Source organism: Macrobrachium nipponense, chromosome 39, assembly GCF_015104395.2.
Source record: "Macrobrachium nipponense isolate FS-2020 chromosome 39, ASM1510439v2, whole genome shotgun sequence".
Taxonomy (NCBI): domain Eukaryota; kingdom Metazoa; phylum Arthropoda; class Malacostraca; order Decapoda; family Palaemonidae; genus Macrobrachium; species Macrobrachium nipponense.
Genome location: NC_061099.1, coordinates 18,486,511 through 18,506,509, shown reverse-complemented (window position 1 = coordinate 18,506,509; position 19,999 = coordinate 18,486,511). Strand labels below are relative to the sequence as shown.

Sequence of the window (19,999 nt, the reverse complement as noted above, 5' to 3'; positions counted from 1 at the left end):
AGAGCTCAGGAGAGGATCCTGGGTTCTCTCCAGTTTGCATCAGTGACGAACGTCTTAATGAAAGCCAAACTGAAAGACCTAACCAGAATCTGGCGCTCCACGAGCAAATGTCAGGTCCAGGGACAAACTATCCTCAGTCCCTCTGATTCTAAAGAATCGACTTTTCGGCCGTGGGCGAAAGTCAAGAATTTGTCAGTGTCAGTACCCCTTCAGTTCCCTCCACCAGGATTACCATCCACACAGACGCGTCCTTCAAGCGGTTGGGGAGGGTATTCCCACGTCCAAAAGGTTCAAGGAACTTGGTCACCTCAGTTCAGTCAGTTCCATATAAACGTACTGGAGGCAATGGCAGTGTTCTTGACTCTAAAAGGTTGCGCCCACCAAAGTACTCCCACATAAAGCTAGTTCTGGACAGCGCAGTGGTAGTGCATTGTTATAAACAGAGGAGGCTCCAAGTCACGTCATCTAAATCATGTGATGGTAGCCATCTTCTCCCTGGCAGACAAGTTCAGTTGGCATCTATCCTCCACTCACATAGCTGGAGTGAGAAACGTCATAGCAGACGCATTATCCCGATCAGTACCCCTAGAATCGGAATGGTCACTGGACAACAGTTCGTTCCAATGGATCCTTCAAAGAGTCCCAGGGCTACAGGTGGATCTCTTCGCGTCCCAAGCGAATCACAAACTCCCCTGTTATGTAGCCCCAACCTGGACCCTCTGGCTTATGCCACGGGACGCCCTGGCTCTAGACTGGAACAACTGGAAGAAGATTTATGTCTTCCCCCCAGTGAATCTCCTTAATGAAAGTTTTAAACAAACTCAGGAAGACGTTCAGGGTCAAGTGGCTCTAGTAGCCCCAGACTGGCCGAAGAGCAATTGGTATCCCCTAATTCTGGAGCTGGGCCTTCGTCCTCTTCGGATCCCCAACCCATCCCGGCTCTCCCAGTCAGTACAAACGAAGACTGTGTTCGCTCCTCAGGGATTCTCAAAACCCTAACTTTATGGATTTCATGAAGTTTGCGGCAAAAAGAGATGCGAATATTGACCCTCAGAATATTCTCTTCCTGGAATCCGATAAAAGAGATTCAACTTTGAGACAGTATGATGCTGCTGTCAAAAAGTTAGCAATCTTCCTGAGAGAATCTGATATTAGAATCATGACAGTTAATTCAGCTATATCCTTTTTCAGATCCTTATTTGAAAAAGGTTTAGCAGCTAGCACGATTACGACAAACAAGTCAGCCTTGAAAAAGATATTTCAATTTGGGTTCAACATAGACTTGACGGATTCCTACTTCTCGTCTATTCCTAAGGCATGTGCTAGACTTAGACCTTCTGTAAGGCCTACGTCAGTTTCATGGTTCTTAAACGATGTTCTAAAACTGGCTTCAGAAACCGATAATGACACATGCTCATTTATAATGCTCTTAAGGAAAACACTGTTTTTATTAAGCTTAGCTTCAGGGGCAAGAATTTCAGAACTGTCGGCTTTGTACCAGGGATACTGGATCATATTCAATTCCTTCCCACAGGGGAGGTACTACTTTCTCCGGAACGTAGCTTTTTCTTTTTTAGCAAAGAATGAAGACCCTTTGATGAGGTGGGAACCTTGGAAGGTACTACCCCTTCCACAAGACGTATCTCTTTGCCCAGTTAACAACTTTACGAGCCTTTCTGTCCAGGACCTCTCATCCTCATTGGGTCCCCTCTTTAAGAGGGAAAAAGGTGGAACTTTATCCATTAAAGGGCATCAGGCAACAAATCCTGTACTTTATTAAGCAAGCCAATCCTGACTCTTTCCCGAAAGTACATGACGTCAGGGCAGTAGCCACCTCAATTAATTATTTCCAACACATGAACTTCGATGAGTTGAAAAAGTATACCGGATGGAAATCGCCGACAGTGTTCAAACGCCATTACCTTAAGTCCTTGGAAGCTCTTGAAATTTTCAGCAGTAGCAGCGGGAAACATAGTTTCCCCTGATTCTAGTTAAATTGTAGTAGAAGATTCAGTCCTCCTTTCTACCTGCTTCACCCAACAGTTCGTCTATTCCTACCGTGTTCATTTACATTCACCTGGTGTCTTAGCTGCTTATATGATGATGTAGTGTGTGCCCCCTATTTTTTGACTAGGGACACTCACAGATGATTGGATTTTGATCTCATGGATGTTACCCCTTATTTTTATGCTAGGGATACATCTCATTTATAATGGTTATGGGTTTTGTATATTAAGTCATATGCATTCCTTATATATTATCCTTGTTGCTTAATTTGTTCATTTGATTATTTAATTGCTATTATATTTTGATACATGCCTTTACACAGATACCATTTTGTTACATGTAAGCCAATTTACCTCTGTATCATATGTAATTACCTTATGATAAGAAACATGTTTAGAATTAAGGGTAATTTAAGCATATTTCTATTTTGTATCACTGTGTATTTGTATCTTTTTAGCAATTATATTCTTTTTTATATTTACTTTATTTTTTTATTTGAGACCTATTCTGATTTATTTTTATTACTTTTGTTTACAATCTTGTGCTATTTCTCTGGTACGATTTCGCGCAGCGACACGAGCTGAGCCAGAAAAGGGATTTTTGACGTAAGGAAAAATCTATTTCTGGGCGATTGGCTCGTGTCGCCAGCGAAATCCCGCCCTACCCATCCCATCGCCCAAGATTTGTCTGCTAACTTCAGGATGGCCACCAGAGGCGCAGCAGTCGGCAGCATGGGATGGAGTAGTAGTAGTACGAGCTGCTCACTCTGGGTCGGCTCTCCTCATGGAGGGTTTTTGTTGTGGGAGATTTCTATTGGTATTTGGCTCGTGGTAGTGGTCTCACTCGCCTAGATGTTCATACCGACACCCTCTTGGAGGGTTGAGCGAGGTCAGTTATACTGACCCTTTTTCTTTATTTTATTTTATTTTTCTATGGTACTGTGTTAGTTACATTTACCCCTTAGAAAATAATAGATTTAAAGGTATATTTTTCGCTGGCGACACGAGCCAATTCGCCCAGAAAATAGGATTTTGTCCTTACGTCAAAAATACCTTTATTGTAACAAAATAAACAATATCATATTTTCCTTTTTTTTCTATGACTTCCCGTGATTTAAAGTATGGGACTTCCATTAGCCTATCTCTTCTGGACTTCAAGAAATTGTAAGGAATGTATACTGTTTGGCCACCTTAAGGCATCAAGGTTTACAGCCCAAGTAGTTTTATTCTTTCTAGTTTCCTTTGGTTTCAATGGTGACATGGATAATTTTCTGATGGAGTTCCTGACCATGATGATGACCAGGACAGCCAATACTTTTTCAGCTGAAGCACAGAGGATTATAATTTGGCTTCCTTCATGAAATGTTGAAATATTTATAGCATTTTTAGCCTGTTATGTCAACAGAAACCCAGCATGGTCTATTGGCACTACAACTAAAAACTGATTTAAAGTTGGAGGACCAGCTGTTTTTGTCGGATTTTCTCAGGACCAATATGATTGTGTTTGTTGCAAATGGCTGATTTGCCTTAAAGGATTGCATTTTTTGTTCATTTTCACTTAAGGCATTATATATGCAATTCTTAGATGTTAAGTGATTGTAGTTGGGTTGATGCTTTGGTAACTAATCGTCCAAATTATATTTGTGGATGAAACCCTGTTTTTGTTTATGTGACTTACCCAGTACATAATTATATAGCTTAGAGTTTCCCACTCAACGGCAGCCTAAATTCAAATTTTGCGGGTAGCGCCTCAATGGCTCAGTGTAATACAGTGCTGTCCCCCCTACAGCAATACTAGGAACAACTTAACTAATTACGTTATTCTGTTTTCTGCCACAGTCGACAGAACATCAGGTGCTTACAGCAGCTTGTTCTTGTTTTCTGGTTATATCATCGGATTTCGGCAGCGTTACAACCACCGCAACGCATTCACAGCCTTCAAGCAGGATGAGTCATGTCTTTTGTTTATTTTGTTCAGATTAACATCTATTTTAGCTGGATACTTCCAGTCTCTGGGAATAATAATGGCCTTATAATAGTTCTTGAATGGATCACTATTCAAGTAGATCAGATACTTTTGCATACATCTTTTTACTTACTGGGCTTAACGTAAGTTGTCGTTAAGAATTGCCTTTAGTAACTAATCTTGTTAGACATTCCTTTAGGCCAAACTTTCACTTCTAGAATTTGTTTACCAGTCATGAGCTATTAGCAAAACACCGTGCCGATAACAGTTACCTTAGAGCAATCCTTTTAAACTCTTGCTTGTTCACCCAATGTAGGCTATTCTCAAGCCGAAGGTAATGATTACCTTAAAGTAATTCTAGAATGTTATCTATTCTTTTATCCCAAAATCTTTGCATTTATATACTTACTAGGATTAGGCTACATGTAAGTTGCCCATTAATGATTACCTTTAAAGTAATCCTTGAACGTGCAGGAATGTTGCATCATTCCATTATTTGGTATATTGATTTTGGGATTTTGTTTCCGATCACAGCTGTTGGTAGTTTGGCACTAGCTGTTGGATGCCTGATAACAGTCTCCTCGTTTGTCTTTGTCTATGTTACAGGATCTTTCGTTTGCTCCTGTCCTACCACTTGATTAGGACATCGCTTGAGTCGTGCAGTAAACTCTGTATAGTCCTCTTCATGAGTTTTTCAATCACGGAGAAGACAGATGCATGGTGAGACGTGGCAAGTTCTCGCCATCTTTTGGCCTATTCAACTCAACTCAACTATTGTGTTCCTGCAATCTAACAGGTTGTAGGAATAGAAGGCTCCGTTTGGTCTGAGAACCCATACTCTCCCTTCTGGAAGCGTTTTTCACTGAGGCGAATATGTTTTCCCAAGTCCGTACTTTGCTATCATCACTGCAAGTTGATGACAGTGCGCGTTATCGCCCCCTCCTGCTAGTTCCGAGAAGAGCATGCTAGAACGGTCAATCCTTTTTTTCCACCTACTTCCTTGATTACACCGTGATGGATGAGAAAAAAAAGGAACTACAGAGTGTACTCCCCAGAGTTAAGATTCGAGTGCCTATGTTCCTGGGTGTATCTTAGTATATCACCGGACATACGTTCATTTGTTTGTGGAACAAACCAGTTCAGCATCGATTAGTCATCTTCGGTTTCCTCTTATCGCCGCAGAAACTGTCTTTTGGGATAGCATCTCATTCGCTCTCTTCATTAGAGAATGAAGGATATCTGCCTCCAGTCAGTCTTTTTGTCTTCGAAGCGGAGAAGAATTAGGTGGGCTTTCGATCACCAGTAGCCTACAAATATGAATGTATATTCTTGCGGGAGGCATCTGTTATCAGTTGCACTGTCTGAGTAATAGACGTACACCAGTAAGTTAGCCCTAGTGTGTGACTGAGACAAATAGTACCTTATCGTAACCAGAGTTGCTCGTAATAACCTGAAAGTTATGACAGCCTTTTGTGGCCCCAAAAAGTTTCCGACTGGGACTTTGACATGTTTAGTGGTTGTTTGGCAACAACTCAGGTTTGGCATTACAGTGGTCCCCCCGTATTTGCGGGTTATGTGTACCAGACCCCCCCGTGAATAGTTAGAACCCACGAACGTTTGGAACCCCTATAAAAATGCTAAAAACACCCTATTTTGTTAGTTAAAACTCAAGAAAAACCTACTAAAAATTTTCCTACATGGTTGTTTAATAGTTTTATCACAAAAAGTGCATTTTATGATGAAATTCATAAAAAAAACAGGAATTTGTGGATATTTATCATAGAAAAATACCGCAAATGCACGAATTTTCCGCGAATAATGCAGGGAAACGTTCCCGAGAGAAATCCATGAATGTGTGAGTCCGCGAATCTGGAGAACGCGAATACGGGGGATCCACTGTATCACTAAACAAGAGGATTGCTGTCACTCATGTTTTGATTAACTTGCAGTTGCTTTAGTGTATCTGTTGTGCACTCGATAGCTATATAAGACGAATGCACGCCAAGACGAAATGTACTACCGGGCAACTCGGCCCACGGAGTCGAGTTGAGTGCCTGGCTGCTCACTGAGATCTTATTCATCCTAGTTTGTTTTTCCTCCTTTGACTGTTAACACCTAACTCAAATGTCTGCCCACCCATCGACTTTTAACACCTAACTTGAATCTCTGCCTAACCATTACAGACGTATGTCTCTGGTTGGGTTTAGATTTTTGCTTATGGTTCCTGTTTTGGGCTCCTCAATTACCATTGCAAGAATCATCAGACAGTTATGTCTCATTAGATTCTGCATTGTCTTTCTGTTTACCCTCTACAGGCTGCTCTATGAGCAAGAGCCCGTGCTGGCGTAAGGCTAGCATAATCTCAAACAACAACTGTTTACCCCACGGTACAACAGAAGTCTCGAAGTCCTCAGCTTCATTGCAATTAACGCATAGACCACTGCGATGATTCAGAATGATTGGTCAGACAAATACAGCAGTTTTTTTTTCTTATATTTTCTCTTAATTTGTAAAAGTGTTCAACTCCTAGTTGCTAACCACGATTTGGAGTGAACATTAGAAGACTTCACCTGCCCTGATAGTTCTGCTTCTAGGGTAAAGAGAAGGGTTACTCCCTGAACCAACCTTCACATTGACAAGAAACTGTTCGTCAAGCAGTACATTCCTGTTTGTTTACAAGGCTAAAGACTTCCAGCCTTCATTGCAACAGGAATCAGAGGACCACCCATACCCTAGGAAGTTACAGTAAGAACTCATCTCTTCCTCTGTCTAAACGTGGTCTTCCATTTTATATGGGCTTCATGTTTGAGACACACACAATGTTGTGGAGTGTCTGTTGGCCTTGTTGGGAGCAAAGCTAAGGATATAAGAACAGCCTCTTCCTCCTTAGTTTTCAGTCATTGTTGCTCTTCAAGCTATTCTGCTATCGATCTACCAGAGGCATAAACGATCTTTATCATATTTGTTTTCAAAAGTCTAAATTTTTCAATACCTTGAGACCATTGTTAGTGATTAGCATGACATTGCAGAAGGAAGCATAGGATGTTCTCTTATCTTTTCAGTAAGTGCCGAGTTTGGAGAGCCAGGGGGTACAGTGTACCTGGAGCACCCACCACTCTCAGTAGATGAGCCATGACGTTTTTTTTTTAGTGTAGGTGTCAGTGTTTTAAGGTTGTTTTATTTTGGTGCTGCACCCAGGGCAAGGGTGGGCACCTATCATACTTGCTAGCCATAGAACCATTCCCCTTGCTGCAAAGTTCTCCTTAACCCTCTTGCGCACAGGCCAAAAATATAAGGGTGTAAGGTACATGACTTCCCCCGGACTGAAAAGAACATGCGCACGGAAAAGTTTTTTGGTAAAATTCGGTACGTCTGAACTGTAACTGATATATGCTTCTGGTTAATTTTATTATGTCGGCAAATTATTGAATTATTTCCTAAAGCAATCAGAACATCCGTAAGGGGTTTAGAAATACAAAGACAATGTGATGAATGTGAAATTTTAAAGAAAAATCGTAGATATTTTTTGGAAATAATCGTGAAAAATATAATAAAAAGTAGTTTTGGGAGTTTGTTTTATACCTAAATTGTGTAGAAATGTTTGATCTTTCACATGGAAGCAATAATTTTGCTATAAATGTGTTTGCTAAAGAACTGTAATTTATTAAAAAATGGTAATTTTTTAGAGTGCAATTTTCAGATTCTCCAACCTACTTATGATGACGTTTTGTATTGTAGCTAAGTAAGCTAGCGGCGGTCTTTTTTTTTCAAGAATTTTTCCCAAAAAACATACATATGATGCGCCTGGCACGTTATTTGTGCACTTACAGAAAAAAATTTATTGACTTACTATGCATCATCAGATCACGAGAGGGTTAAGTAGGAGGTGACCCTTGGCTTTACTGCCATGTCACTACGAGTTAAGATGATCACCAACCAGAGTCATTATTCATCTGCATAGCTCTCTTAATGATTGGAATGACAAGCATTGATTTTGCCAATGCTAGTAACTTTTCTATCCGGTAGATCGATAGCTGAATTTAATGCTTTGGAGTAGAATATGTCCATGATCCCACCTCCATTCAGTGTGGACTCAGCTATATAATGAGTGGGTAGATCACATATACAAAAAAGATATTTTTATAATAAAATTAGATTTTGTATATACTTATCCAGTAATTATATGATCAGAGCCCGCCCGCCTCCTCTCTGATGGACATTATGCAAAAACAGAGTAATAGGATTAGCTAAGTCGTTCCTAGTATTGCCGTAGGGGGATGGCACTGTATACCTACAGTGAGCCACTGAAGCGCTACTTGTGAAATTTGAATTTAAGCTGCCGTCGAGTAGGAAACTGGAAACTAGGTATAAGTATATACAAAATTTAATTTTATTATAAAAATATTTTTTATTTAACAGGCTTACCAAGCAATTATACATATAGCTGTAGGTTCCCTACTGCAGCAAACCGAAATTCAAACTTTCGCTGTGTAGTTGGTACCGTTTTTTTGTTTAAAGAAAAGTTTTATTCTTTTGATAGACAATAAAAAATGTGACTATTTCATGTACAGTATAATGGAGATAATTATATACTATAAATAGTTTTCCATTTCTCCATTATCTAAGAGTACTTCACAAAAAGATAATAGAATTTTTTCTGTTTTGGTAAATTTTTCTGTATTTTTTTTTCTGTTTTGGTAATTTTTTCAGTATTTTTTTCTGTTTTGGTAAATTTTTCTGTATTTTTTGTTCTGTTTTGGTAAATTTTTCTGTATTTATTCTGCATTTTTTAATGTTATGTTAATGTGACTTTTATCTTTGTAGGCATGAAGAATGTAAATTCAAGGACAGTAAGATGGCACCATTGTGGTTAGTATTTGAGAATGGAGATGCTCATGGGAAAAACATATATATGTTGTACAAGGAAGGGGATGATCTCCGCCAAGATATGCTCACTCTACAAATGATCAAAATCATGGATAAGTTATGGAAGGAAAATGGGCTAGATCTCAGGTGAGGTTTGGTGTTCTGTAATAACGTATGTGATGTTACCAACTATTTTACTATTATACATATTCAGTAAAGCTTTGATTGGCAAACTAATGTAAAATAACTTGAAAATTAGTGGAAGAGTAGATATTGTTACAGTGACTTACATAAGAGGAAGCTTATCCACACAGAAGAATTTAATTAATCTTTTTCATTCCCTTTTACCCCATTTTCTTGAGGTTGTGTTAGAAGGGCCAGTTAGATGGAAAAAAGTTGCTTTTTGGTTTCCTAGGAAAATGCCTTTATATATACAAAGCCTATAAATCATATACGGCTCAAATCATTATTGCAGTATCCTCAGAAATGCTGTTTTAAAGTCTGAAAGACAAAAGAAGCAGAAGAGCTGAACTATTGGTGGTTATAAACTACTGAGCTTCTTCTCTTGTCTCTCATAATTAAATGTTTTTGAGCGTCTCCAAAGCTTTGCTGTGGAAGTTTGGAGTTATGTTTTTCATTGTAATCCTTTTAATTTGTTCTTGGTTTCATCCTCTAATTTTATTCTTTCTCTCAGTTTTCCTAAAGAGATTTCATATCAGTTAGTGACTGTATTTCAGGATGTGGTATTTTGTGTAATTAATTTTCTTTTTCTTTGTTCTGTGATTTCCAATTGATTCAATAATTCCACGTATATTTATTTTGCTTCTGATGTAGAATTAACTGAATTTTGTATTAAGGATTTTTTTCTCACTTGGCTGCTTAAATCTTTACAGGCTCTTGAAAATTATGAGTTCTTGTTGTAATAGACAAAGATATACCATATATTTCCGCGAATAAGACGATGCAAAAAATCATGGCACATTTTCATAAATTTATCTCATATCATAGGATGACGTCTAAATTACAAAACCGAAATGTTTTTTGGAGAAAAGTGATTATTTGCAAAAATTAAACAGTACAACTTTATTAATAGTAATGATGACTTAAATAAAGGTTGTTCTGCTTGTTGTATTCAATAACAGTATTACTATTATCATAACATTACTGTATTACAGAATATAAACATCGTTATGTACATAATTTGCTTTTGATATTGTTTACATTCTCAAAATCTCGGCAGATTTGAGTACTATTATCGATATCTTCATTGCCATTATTTGTTAGAAGAGATATAATTCAGAGATACTTTTTATCATAAATTAACGAAGTTTGGTTGAAAATGTGCAGTTATTACTTTACTTCATTGTATAGCATTGAGTAAATGTGATTTCTCCAGTTCCGAACATCACTGTCGCCTGGCCGTTATTTATTTTATTCAGCCTCAGCTATAACCTCTAGTTTAATTTACTAGTATTTTTTCTTGAGATTTCCATTGCATGAGAGATGAACAAAAATGTATTTTATTTTTACTTATGGAATAAATGACGAGAGAGAGTGAGTCCTTTCATAAATTATCAAAGTTGTGTTGACAGAAGGTTGCGGTAAAGGGAAACCATTGTTTTATTTATGTTTTGTCACCATTCTCAAAAAACCGCAAATAATAATAGAATAATGAACGATAATTATCGTACACAATTATCATTCGTATGACTGAATTGTTTGAAACGGTTACAAACAGCTTTACGTGCTACATCAGGGGAAGATGAAAATAGTATCATAAAATAATTTAAAAGATGATGATTTGTATGATATCAACGATGAAGCTGAAGTCGACTCGGCAGAACCAGACTGGAATCCCTGTGTTGGTGGCACATGTGACTAATCTTGTGATATGTATGAGAAACTTTTAATGAAAAATGAATATTATGTTATCCTAAATCTTATTACGTACTACTGTAATTACACTACCATTGAAATTTCCAAAAGGTTACCGAAAAATGAAGGTAGCTGTGAGCCAACTGTAACTCTATGTTTAAGTTTTCTCAGCTGGGATCGCATAGGGCTAGATAAAAGTCTGTTTCATTGATTTTGAATTATTCCTCAAATAGGCTATTTGTTATGAAGATATGCCAATGATATGTAAGGTAAAAATGGTTTTATTACCTTTATTAACTTTATTTCATAAAGTGAATCTTCCTGTATATTGGTGGTTAGGTTATAACACCGAGGCCAAGGCTAGCCGATGATACACATCTTGGAATTCAAGGTTTGATTTTTAGTATTGCAGTATAAGATGACCCCCAATTTTTAGGGGTGAATTTTAGGATTTAAAAGTAGTCTTATATGTGGAAATATATGGTAAGTTTTGTTTGGTGTTCCACTTAGAGAATTTTTACCACCAACAAATGAAAAATGTAGACCATCCAGTCAAAAGCACTAAATTATATTCCTTGATCTTAACCTCTTCTCAAATCAATCAGATCTTCGCTGAATATTCCATCACTTGATTGAAAAGCTCGATAAGGATCAGCATTCGGTGATATTTGTCAGGATCCAGACGGTCTCTCTTGTCTCAAAATCATGAGAGGCTCCCAAAAAAAGTTCCTCTATAATCTACCCCTAGGATTCAAATGGGACTCCATTTAGGTGTAGGATATGGGGGACACCCCTAACACTTACTTAACCCTTAAACGCCGAAGCGGTAAAAAAAAAAGTCTCCCATGTGCCGGAGACGTTTCAGAGTGAGCGCGAGAGCGGAAAAAATATTTTTTTCAAAAAATCATAGCGCGCTTAGTTTTGAAGATTAAGAGTTCATTTTTGGCTCCTTTTTTTGTCATTGCCTGAAGTTTAGTATGCAACCATCAGAAATGAAAAAAATTATCATTATCATATATAAATAATGCGATATATGATAGCGCAAAAACGAAATTTCATATATAATTGTATTCAAATCGCGCTGTGCGCAAAACGGTTGAAGGTAACAAGTTACTTTTTTTTCGTTGTAATGTACACTAAATTGCGATCATTTTGGTATATAACAAATTGTAAAACGATAAAAGCAACACAGAGAAAATATTATCACAAAATAATACATGAATTCGTAACGCGCAGACGTAAACACATATTTTTTTCAAAAATTCACCATAAATCTAAATATTGTCCTAGAGACTTACAATTTCTTTCAAAATGAAGACAAATGATTGAATATTACTATACTGTAAGAATATTAGCTTACAAATGCAGTTTTCGACCATATCTGACGAGTTAAAGTTGACCGAATGTCGAATTTTTTTTATATATATTTTTGTATATGCAATTATTTCGGAAATAAGAAAAGCTACAACTTTCAAATATTTTTCGTTTTATTCTGCATGAAATTTCGCACATTTTCATATATAAAACTCTATGAAATGCCTAATATGAAACGGAGCAAATATTCCGAGAATGGGACTTACGCATTTCGGAGATTTGTGGCGGAGAATCCGCGCGCGGAGGGAAGGAAAGTTTTTTTTAAAAATTCACCATAAATTTAAATATTGTGCTAGAGACTTCGAATTTGTTTCACGATGAAGATAAATGACTGAATATTACTAGACTGTAAGAGTTTTATCTTACAATTGCGTTTTTCGACCATTTCGGTAGAGTCAAATTTGACCGAACGTGGTTTTTTCTATTTATCGTGATTTATATGCAAATATTTCGAAAATGAGAAAAGCTACAACCTTCAACTATTTTTTGTTGTATTATACATGAAATTGCGCACATTTTCACATATAAAACGTTATGTAACGGCTAATTTAAAATGGTGCAAACATTACCACAATCGAACGTATGATTTTTTCGGAAGAGTTACCGACGCGCGGACGTAAAGAAAATGTTATTTTTTTCATAAATTCACCATAAATCGAAATATTTTGCTAGAGACTTCCAATTTGTTGCAAAATGAAGGTAAATGCTTGAATATTACTAGAATATAAGCGTTTTAGCTTACAATTGCGTTTTTCGACCATTTCGGTAGAGTCAAAATTGACCGAAGGTTGAAAATTTGTCACATCATTTTTTATATGAAAATATTTCAAAATTGATAAAAGCTACAACCATGGGTTGTTTTAGTTGTATTGTGCATGAAATTGCGCACATTTTCATATATAAAACTTTATGTAACGGCTAATTTAAAATGGTGCAAACATTACCACAATCGCATGTATGATTATTTTCGGAAGAGTTACCGCGCGGACGTAAGGAAAAAGTTTTTTCATAAATTCACCATAAATCGAAATAGTGTGCTAGAGACTTCCAATTAGTTGCAAAATTAAGTTAAATGATTGAATATTACTAAACTATAAGAGTTTTTAGCTTACAATGCGTTTTTCGACCATTCGGTAGAGTCAAAGTTGACCGAAGGTTGAAATTTTGGCACATCGTTATTTATATGAAAATATCTCAAAACTAATAAAAGCTACAATCATGAGTATTTTTTTGTTGTATTCTACATAAAAATGCGCACATTTTCATATATAATAGTCCATGTAACGGCTAATTTAAAATGGTAAAAAAAATTATGTCAAAGTGACGAAATAATTTCCGAGATGTGTCACAGATACTTTTTAGTGCGGCAAGAAAGAAATTCGCGCTTGCGCGCCTGCGTAACGATTGTAAACAAAACAACACCTTGATCCGTGAACTCCCAGCATCCCCCAAGGCGCGTGATTCAAGAGTTTTCGGCTGGTAGGCCTAAAAGTATTTTTCCGCGAATTTTTAAAAAAACTTTTGTATGTCAACGTAAAATACGTCCAGTCGGCACCCGAGAGACAAAAAATGTCGACGTAAAATACGTCCAGTCGGCGTTTAAGGGTTAAAATAAAAGGAATTTATATTTCATAGCATCCATACTCTCCACTTGACAGTACCCCAACCAAGCAAAATTAATAGCCAAAGAGCTCAGGAAGTATTAAACTTCTTTAAGTAAACTCAAAGTAATTTTTTGTTTGAAAGTTACCAATTAATAAATTTCGATAAAAGTCCCCTTCCATCATATGTTAATGGTGCCAATCTTTGGTCAGCAGAGAATTAGGGAACGATTGTTAAGAGGTGACAAGTTTCTTCCCCATCTATGGCTATGTTAATTATATCTTAGTTTTATTGGACCACTGAGCTGATTTAACAGCTCTCCTAGGGCTAGTCCGAAGGATTACATATCTTTACGTGGCTAGGAACTAATTGGTCATGTAGCAACGGCACCCACGGCTTATTGTGGGATCCGAACCACATTATATCGAGAAACGAATTTCTACCACTAGAAATAAATTCCTCTGATTCCACGTTGGCAGAGCCGAGAATCAAAATTCGAACCACCGGATTGGTAACTGAGCGCGAAAACCACTCGTCCAACGAGGAACTCTCCCATCTATGGCAATATTTATACTTTTTGTTTCCCTCAATGTGCTTTAGGGAGATGTACAAGTAAATGTGTGAATCTAAGAAAATATTCAAGTTTTGCATGTTTACCAATGTAAATATTTTGAAAATATTTTCCAGAATGAACCCATACAGCTGTATGTCCACTGACAATAGAGAAGGAATAATTCAGGTTGTCCTTAATGCAGAAACAATTGCTAATATCCAGAGACAGAAAGGAATGTTCAGTGCTACTTGTGCATTCCGGAAAGGGTCACTTTTAGGTATGTATCTACTGAATAAGGATAATGTTTTATTTTGTAACTTGTTGAAGCACACATTACAAAAGTATAACGTTAAATGAAGTTGACCTCTCATTGCAACACAGGAGAAGACATTACTTCATTAGTTGTTATGATTAGCATGGGGAAGATTGAATATTGTAGAGTTTTGATTAAATTCTTGCTTGACAAACAAAACTCTTCCAATATTTACAAGTAGCAGAAGAATACCAAAAAAGATTATTATACACTGAGCCCCTAATGATACATTTTAGGAGGCATATACTAATGGGAGATTATATTTCCCAGTTAATCTCTGCAGCTTTTATTTGCAGCACTGGTCTTCTCATTCTTTAGTTATAATGGTAAAATTGTTCTCAAAGCATTGTTGATGATAGTTACTTGGTCAGATAGAACTTAAGATTTAAGAATTTCTCAGAAACTTTACAGTAGTAGAAAGACTAAGCTGCTTATAGTTACTTAGTATTGTATTTTTTGTTATTTTAGTTACTAGTAATGTATCTTATTTCTACAGCATGGCTGAAGGATCACAATACAACAGAAAGCATGTTGAACAAAGCTGTTCATGAATTCACTTTGTCCTGTGCTGGATACTGTGTTGCAACATATGTATTAGGGATTGCTGATCGTCATTCAGATAATATAATGATTTTGAAAAATGGCCAACTCTTCCATATTGATTTTGGACATATTCTTGGCCACTTCAAAGAAAAATTTGGTATTAAGAGAGAGCGACAACCATTTGTCTTAACACATGACTTCATTCATGTTATAACCAAAGGAAGACAAACTCGCTCAGAAGAGTTTATAAAATTCAAAGGGTTCTGTGAACAGGTAAGATATATTTTTTTTTTTTTTAAAGTTAAGTGACCTACACAAAAGAATAAGTGTGTCTGTGACATGAAAAATGTTAATGTTTTATTTTAATAGTATCCTCATCACAGTTCTCCAAACTCATGTAATTTCTTTTAAAAGTCGAATGACTTATTTTTGTGTTTTAGAACTTGTATATTTGTTTATGCTGATATTTATTTCTGGAACTAGGCTGAAACATTTATTTTTTTATAGATGATAAATTAATTTGTAGAAGTAAAGTAAAGCCAACCCTTAGTCCACTTATCTCTTATAAGTAGTTAGCTAGGAAAAGCATTTTTGCTGCACCATCCATTTATTTACATTTTTTTAGGCTGTTCAGGCACATTTACCAGTGATATTGTTTTTTAGAATTACAATAAAACTTTTATGGTTTATATGAAAGTTTAGCCGAGTCATGATATGTCAAGTCTACTGTATTGTTCTTTCGTTTCTCACTTGGAATGTATAAAAATTAGCATTTACGTATGCAGCATCACTCATTTACTTTTACTTTTTGCAGGCTTTCCTTATTTTGCGTCGTTATGGATCATTCATCATATCCCTTTTTGCTATGATGATATCTACTGGCCTACCTGAATTAAAGAGTGAGAAGGAGTTAAATTATTTAAAAGAGACTTTGGTAAGCAATCAGCTGACTAAGTTTTAATTTTTTCTTCATGTTGGGTAAATAAATGTTAGGTTTATGATAGTCTGTTAAACTAAAATACCTTAGGAATGAATGTATTCTGTCATTGATACTTTATACTTGCTACAGTTTAGTTAAATCCCCTCTGTGACACTGATAATGAAAGTATGTTTCCAATACCTATCCAGACCTCCTAGTCATGTTAAACTAAACAAATCCATTCGCTTGCTTAATTTTTTTTACTGTTTGGCAGGGCCTCGGCCCCAAGGTTACCAAATAATTGGAGTTATATAAAAGAATTGTTATGCATATGTATGGGTCATCACAAGTATTACAATAGTTAAATATATATGGCTGACTATAGTCTTCTCTTTCACAGAAACTGGATCTAACAGAGGATGAAGCCTTGGAACACTTTCGTTCTAAGTTTGATGAAGCCTTGTCCAATGCTTGGAAGACATCGATTAATTGGGCCATTCACAGTATGGCCAAGAATAATCGTTAAACTAGACATAGCGTTAGTTTCCTAAAAGTTTTACCTGTTGAATTTGCCAAAAAATAGATTGTAAATGTTTATAATGTATAGGTGGAAAGATATCGTTCTTACAGTATGTTTAAATACTGTAGTTTATGACCTTACTTTTGTATGTATAAAGTTGTATAGGAATGAAATCTTCTTATTTGATAATTAAACTGTCAGTTATAATGCATTTCAGAATCCAACTTTGTCCCTATAAAGTAACTGCACTTTAGTTACATGCTTCAGTTTTTGAAGAGTATGCTAGGTTACTGAAATTTAATGTAAAAACAAAACCATTAACAACCAACATGGTTAAATATCTGCAACTCAGGGACAGATTTTTTAGACAGCTAATTTTACAAAATATTTTGCCTAAAGTATGTATCAAGCCCTCTTATTCTTATAGGTTGATGCTGACCATTGCCTTGATAAGAATGAACAGTTGGTTGTCCTGTAGCAGTATTACAGTACATTCCTTTATACTCTACGGGTTTTACTAAGATGTTAATTTTCCCAGAAATTGGATGTTTAGCATGGTATTTAGGGTTTAGATAATCATTTGGCGCCACAGAATTTTCATTTTTCGGCACAGCATAGATCAAAATGACTTCATTGTTTAATCTCACTTATGTTAAGCATAATTTTCAATCTTGAGAATTTTTGTCGTACCATCTCACATCCAAGGATTTTGATAATTATGTTTACTAATGTTGTTTTGATTAATATGAATTATTTACTAAATTAATGTAAGGTAAGTGGCTAATGCAATGCAGAAAAATTTCATGAATTTGCAAGTACTTTTACTTTTATACAAACAGGATTCACACAGATCACACTATGATTGAAAGCTTTTAAGGAGGTGGGTTAAAACAATGTCTGTATAGGCATGAAAGAGGTTATTGCACAAGATAAAAAAAAAAAAATAAGGAATGACACGTTCTGTTTTTAACATACTGCTCTCTGGTTATAGTAATAGTACAATTTAAGATGACAGAACTTTTGAGTTTTCTTGTTGGGGGACAACGAACCAACTTAGTTATGTGGTTGGGTTGTAGATCTCTCATTTTCACAGCATTTCGTCTGGCTTCTTCCTTATGTTGTCAACTTCAGAACCATCATCAATTTTGGTTTATTCAATTGTTGAAGAAGAGCATTTTTAATAGATTATTGATATTTTATTAAAGATAGTCCCTTTAGATCAACCTTATAAGAGTTAGGCATTGTAACTTGGTTGTCAATATGATCAATATCATAATCTGCTGTAAGATCTTTAAAGTTGATACGTACTTATGCCACCATACTTTATATCCTCATCATACTGGTATTTTTATAAACTTATTTTTATACCATTATATTTTTTACTCATCAGTGAGAGCCAGTGTTATGTTAACCAGTTCGCCTGTCTACAGAACTATAGGTGGTTACTGTTCAGGGACTAGATGGTGGCTACTATAACTAGGAGTTGAAACGGGATTAGTGCCAAATTTGTCCTTCTGATAAAAAATATTTTGTGAGCAAGGAAGCTATTGAATGACTAGATCACATATAATGTCCGTCAAAGTAACCAATTTTTAATTAATATACAAATTCAAATGGTTATTTTGAATTATTCTTCAATGTGCCATACACATTGATCAGAGCTCCATACTGAGAGCCTATCACATTTGGGAACAAATATTATTACTTTACATTCTTAAAGTTTCTTTAAATCTCCCATATTTTTTTATTGTTTTAAACTTTTCTTTGGTTGTACATAATCAATTGAAGATTGCCTCTCTCAGATTAAAATTAACAAAAGGAATACCATATTTTTCTCTTAAAGATCGCCCAAATGTAAATAATAAACTTTGCTTATTAGCATTCTTCATAATTTGAAAACTTGAGAATCTAAATGAAAGCCTAAACTATTCTTAGATTTTATATTGTTTATTAAAAATAGTTATTTGTGATAAAATAATCTGGAAAATAATAGTGTTAACCTAACTGAATTTTATCAATCATTGGTGCAGATACAATGGATGTGTGGGACAGGCATTCAAGGCAAAAGAAAAATATATTCTCCAGTAAGGCTGAAAGGATAATTAGAAAGGTCCTTGTGCCTTTAGGTTTATGATTTCCATTGGATATCAGGGGGATGAACCTTAATTTATGCTTTACAATTTACATATGTTAATACAATTTGTGTATGTTAATGCATACAGAACCAGATTACTGTAATGGCAGTACAGGCAGTCCCCGGGTTACGACGGGGGTTCCATTCATGAGACGCGTTGTAACCCGAAAATCGTCGTAAGCTGGAACATCACCAAAAATCCTAAGAAAACCTTACTTTTAATGCTTTGGGTGCATTGAAAACTATGTAAACTGCATCCTTATTGGATTTGCATAAAAAAACTTCAAATATTGATTATTTTGCATTTTTGGTGTCATATTTTTTCTGTCAGATGAGCGTTGTAGGCGACGTAACCCTGGAACATGCGTCGTAACCCTGGAAATCATTTCTGATGAATATAATTGAAAAGCGCCTTAACCTCGGAACGTCGTAAGCCGAACCCGTCGTAACCCGGGGACTGCCTGTATTCATATTTACTTGAGAATACATTTTTATCTTCTACAGAACATGGAGTAATTGAAGAAAAAGTGAGCAAATAAAATTTAGCTGACTTTTATGTCATACGAGATAATAAAATTGAGCTATTTGCATGTGTTCTACAACTAAAACAGACCAAAATGTAATTAAGTTTTCAGAAATATCTTTACTATTGCCTGTAACCTAGGAGTTCCAATGATAATTGCATAATGTTTATCAAAGTACTGTACCAGAAAAATCCATGTAATTCTTTGTAGTACATATTTTGGGCTAAGGCATAGGAGAACTATGAGAAATAAAATGAAATGATTATTGACCATGAATTTTAAAATATTTTAAAATATTAGTTGTAATAAAAATAAGCCTTTTGGACCAGGCCTATTAGAGTTAAGATTGTGAACTCTGTGGTCTGGGTAAGCTGTTTATTGAATATCTAGCAGAATAATATAGAAAATAATCAAATCATTCTCCAGTTTGAAGTAATGCAGTATACATCTTATTACACAATTAATACTTGGATTCTATGACCGACATTTTTTGTGAATGGTTTGTAATGAAACTTTTTAAGAAGGCATCATTATTATTATAAAGGATTAGTTTATCCAGACCTCTGAGCCTAACAATGGCTCTTCTCGGGCTGGTTAAGATGTCAAAGTTACACATAGTACATTAGTGTATCTTGTGAAATTAGCTGGTAAGTCCTTAAGTTTTTGTACCTGTGTCATGTATTATATAAAAATTCATTAGCTAGGAATGTAAATGAGTTTTTAGCATTAGCAAGAGTAGCAGTATCTTTATAGGGACAAATGAATACTGGATATGCTAAAGAGATCCTTTTAAAAATCTGTGGC

At 35.7% G+C, this 19,999-nt stretch overlaps 1 protein-coding gene across 1 annotated transcript in view; it reads left to right on the top strand.

Annotated features, from left to right (window-relative positions):
• Positions 1-19,257, top strand: part of LOC135210171 (phosphatidylinositol 4,5-bisphosphate 3-kinase catalytic subunit delta isoform-like) — a gene marked incomplete in the record, with an annotated part of 244,592 nt that extends 225,335 nt beyond the window's left edge. Inside the window, 5 exon segments of the mRNA XM_064242999.1 lie at positions 8,797-8,985; positions 14,377-14,519; positions 15,052-15,371; positions 15,913-16,032; positions 16,418-19,257. Coding sequence (XP_064099069.1) covers positions 8,797-8,985; positions 14,377-14,519; positions 15,052-15,371; positions 15,913-16,032; positions 16,418-16,543 — 898 coding nt within the window.
• Between the last annotated feature and the right edge of the window lie 742 nt (positions 19,258-19,999).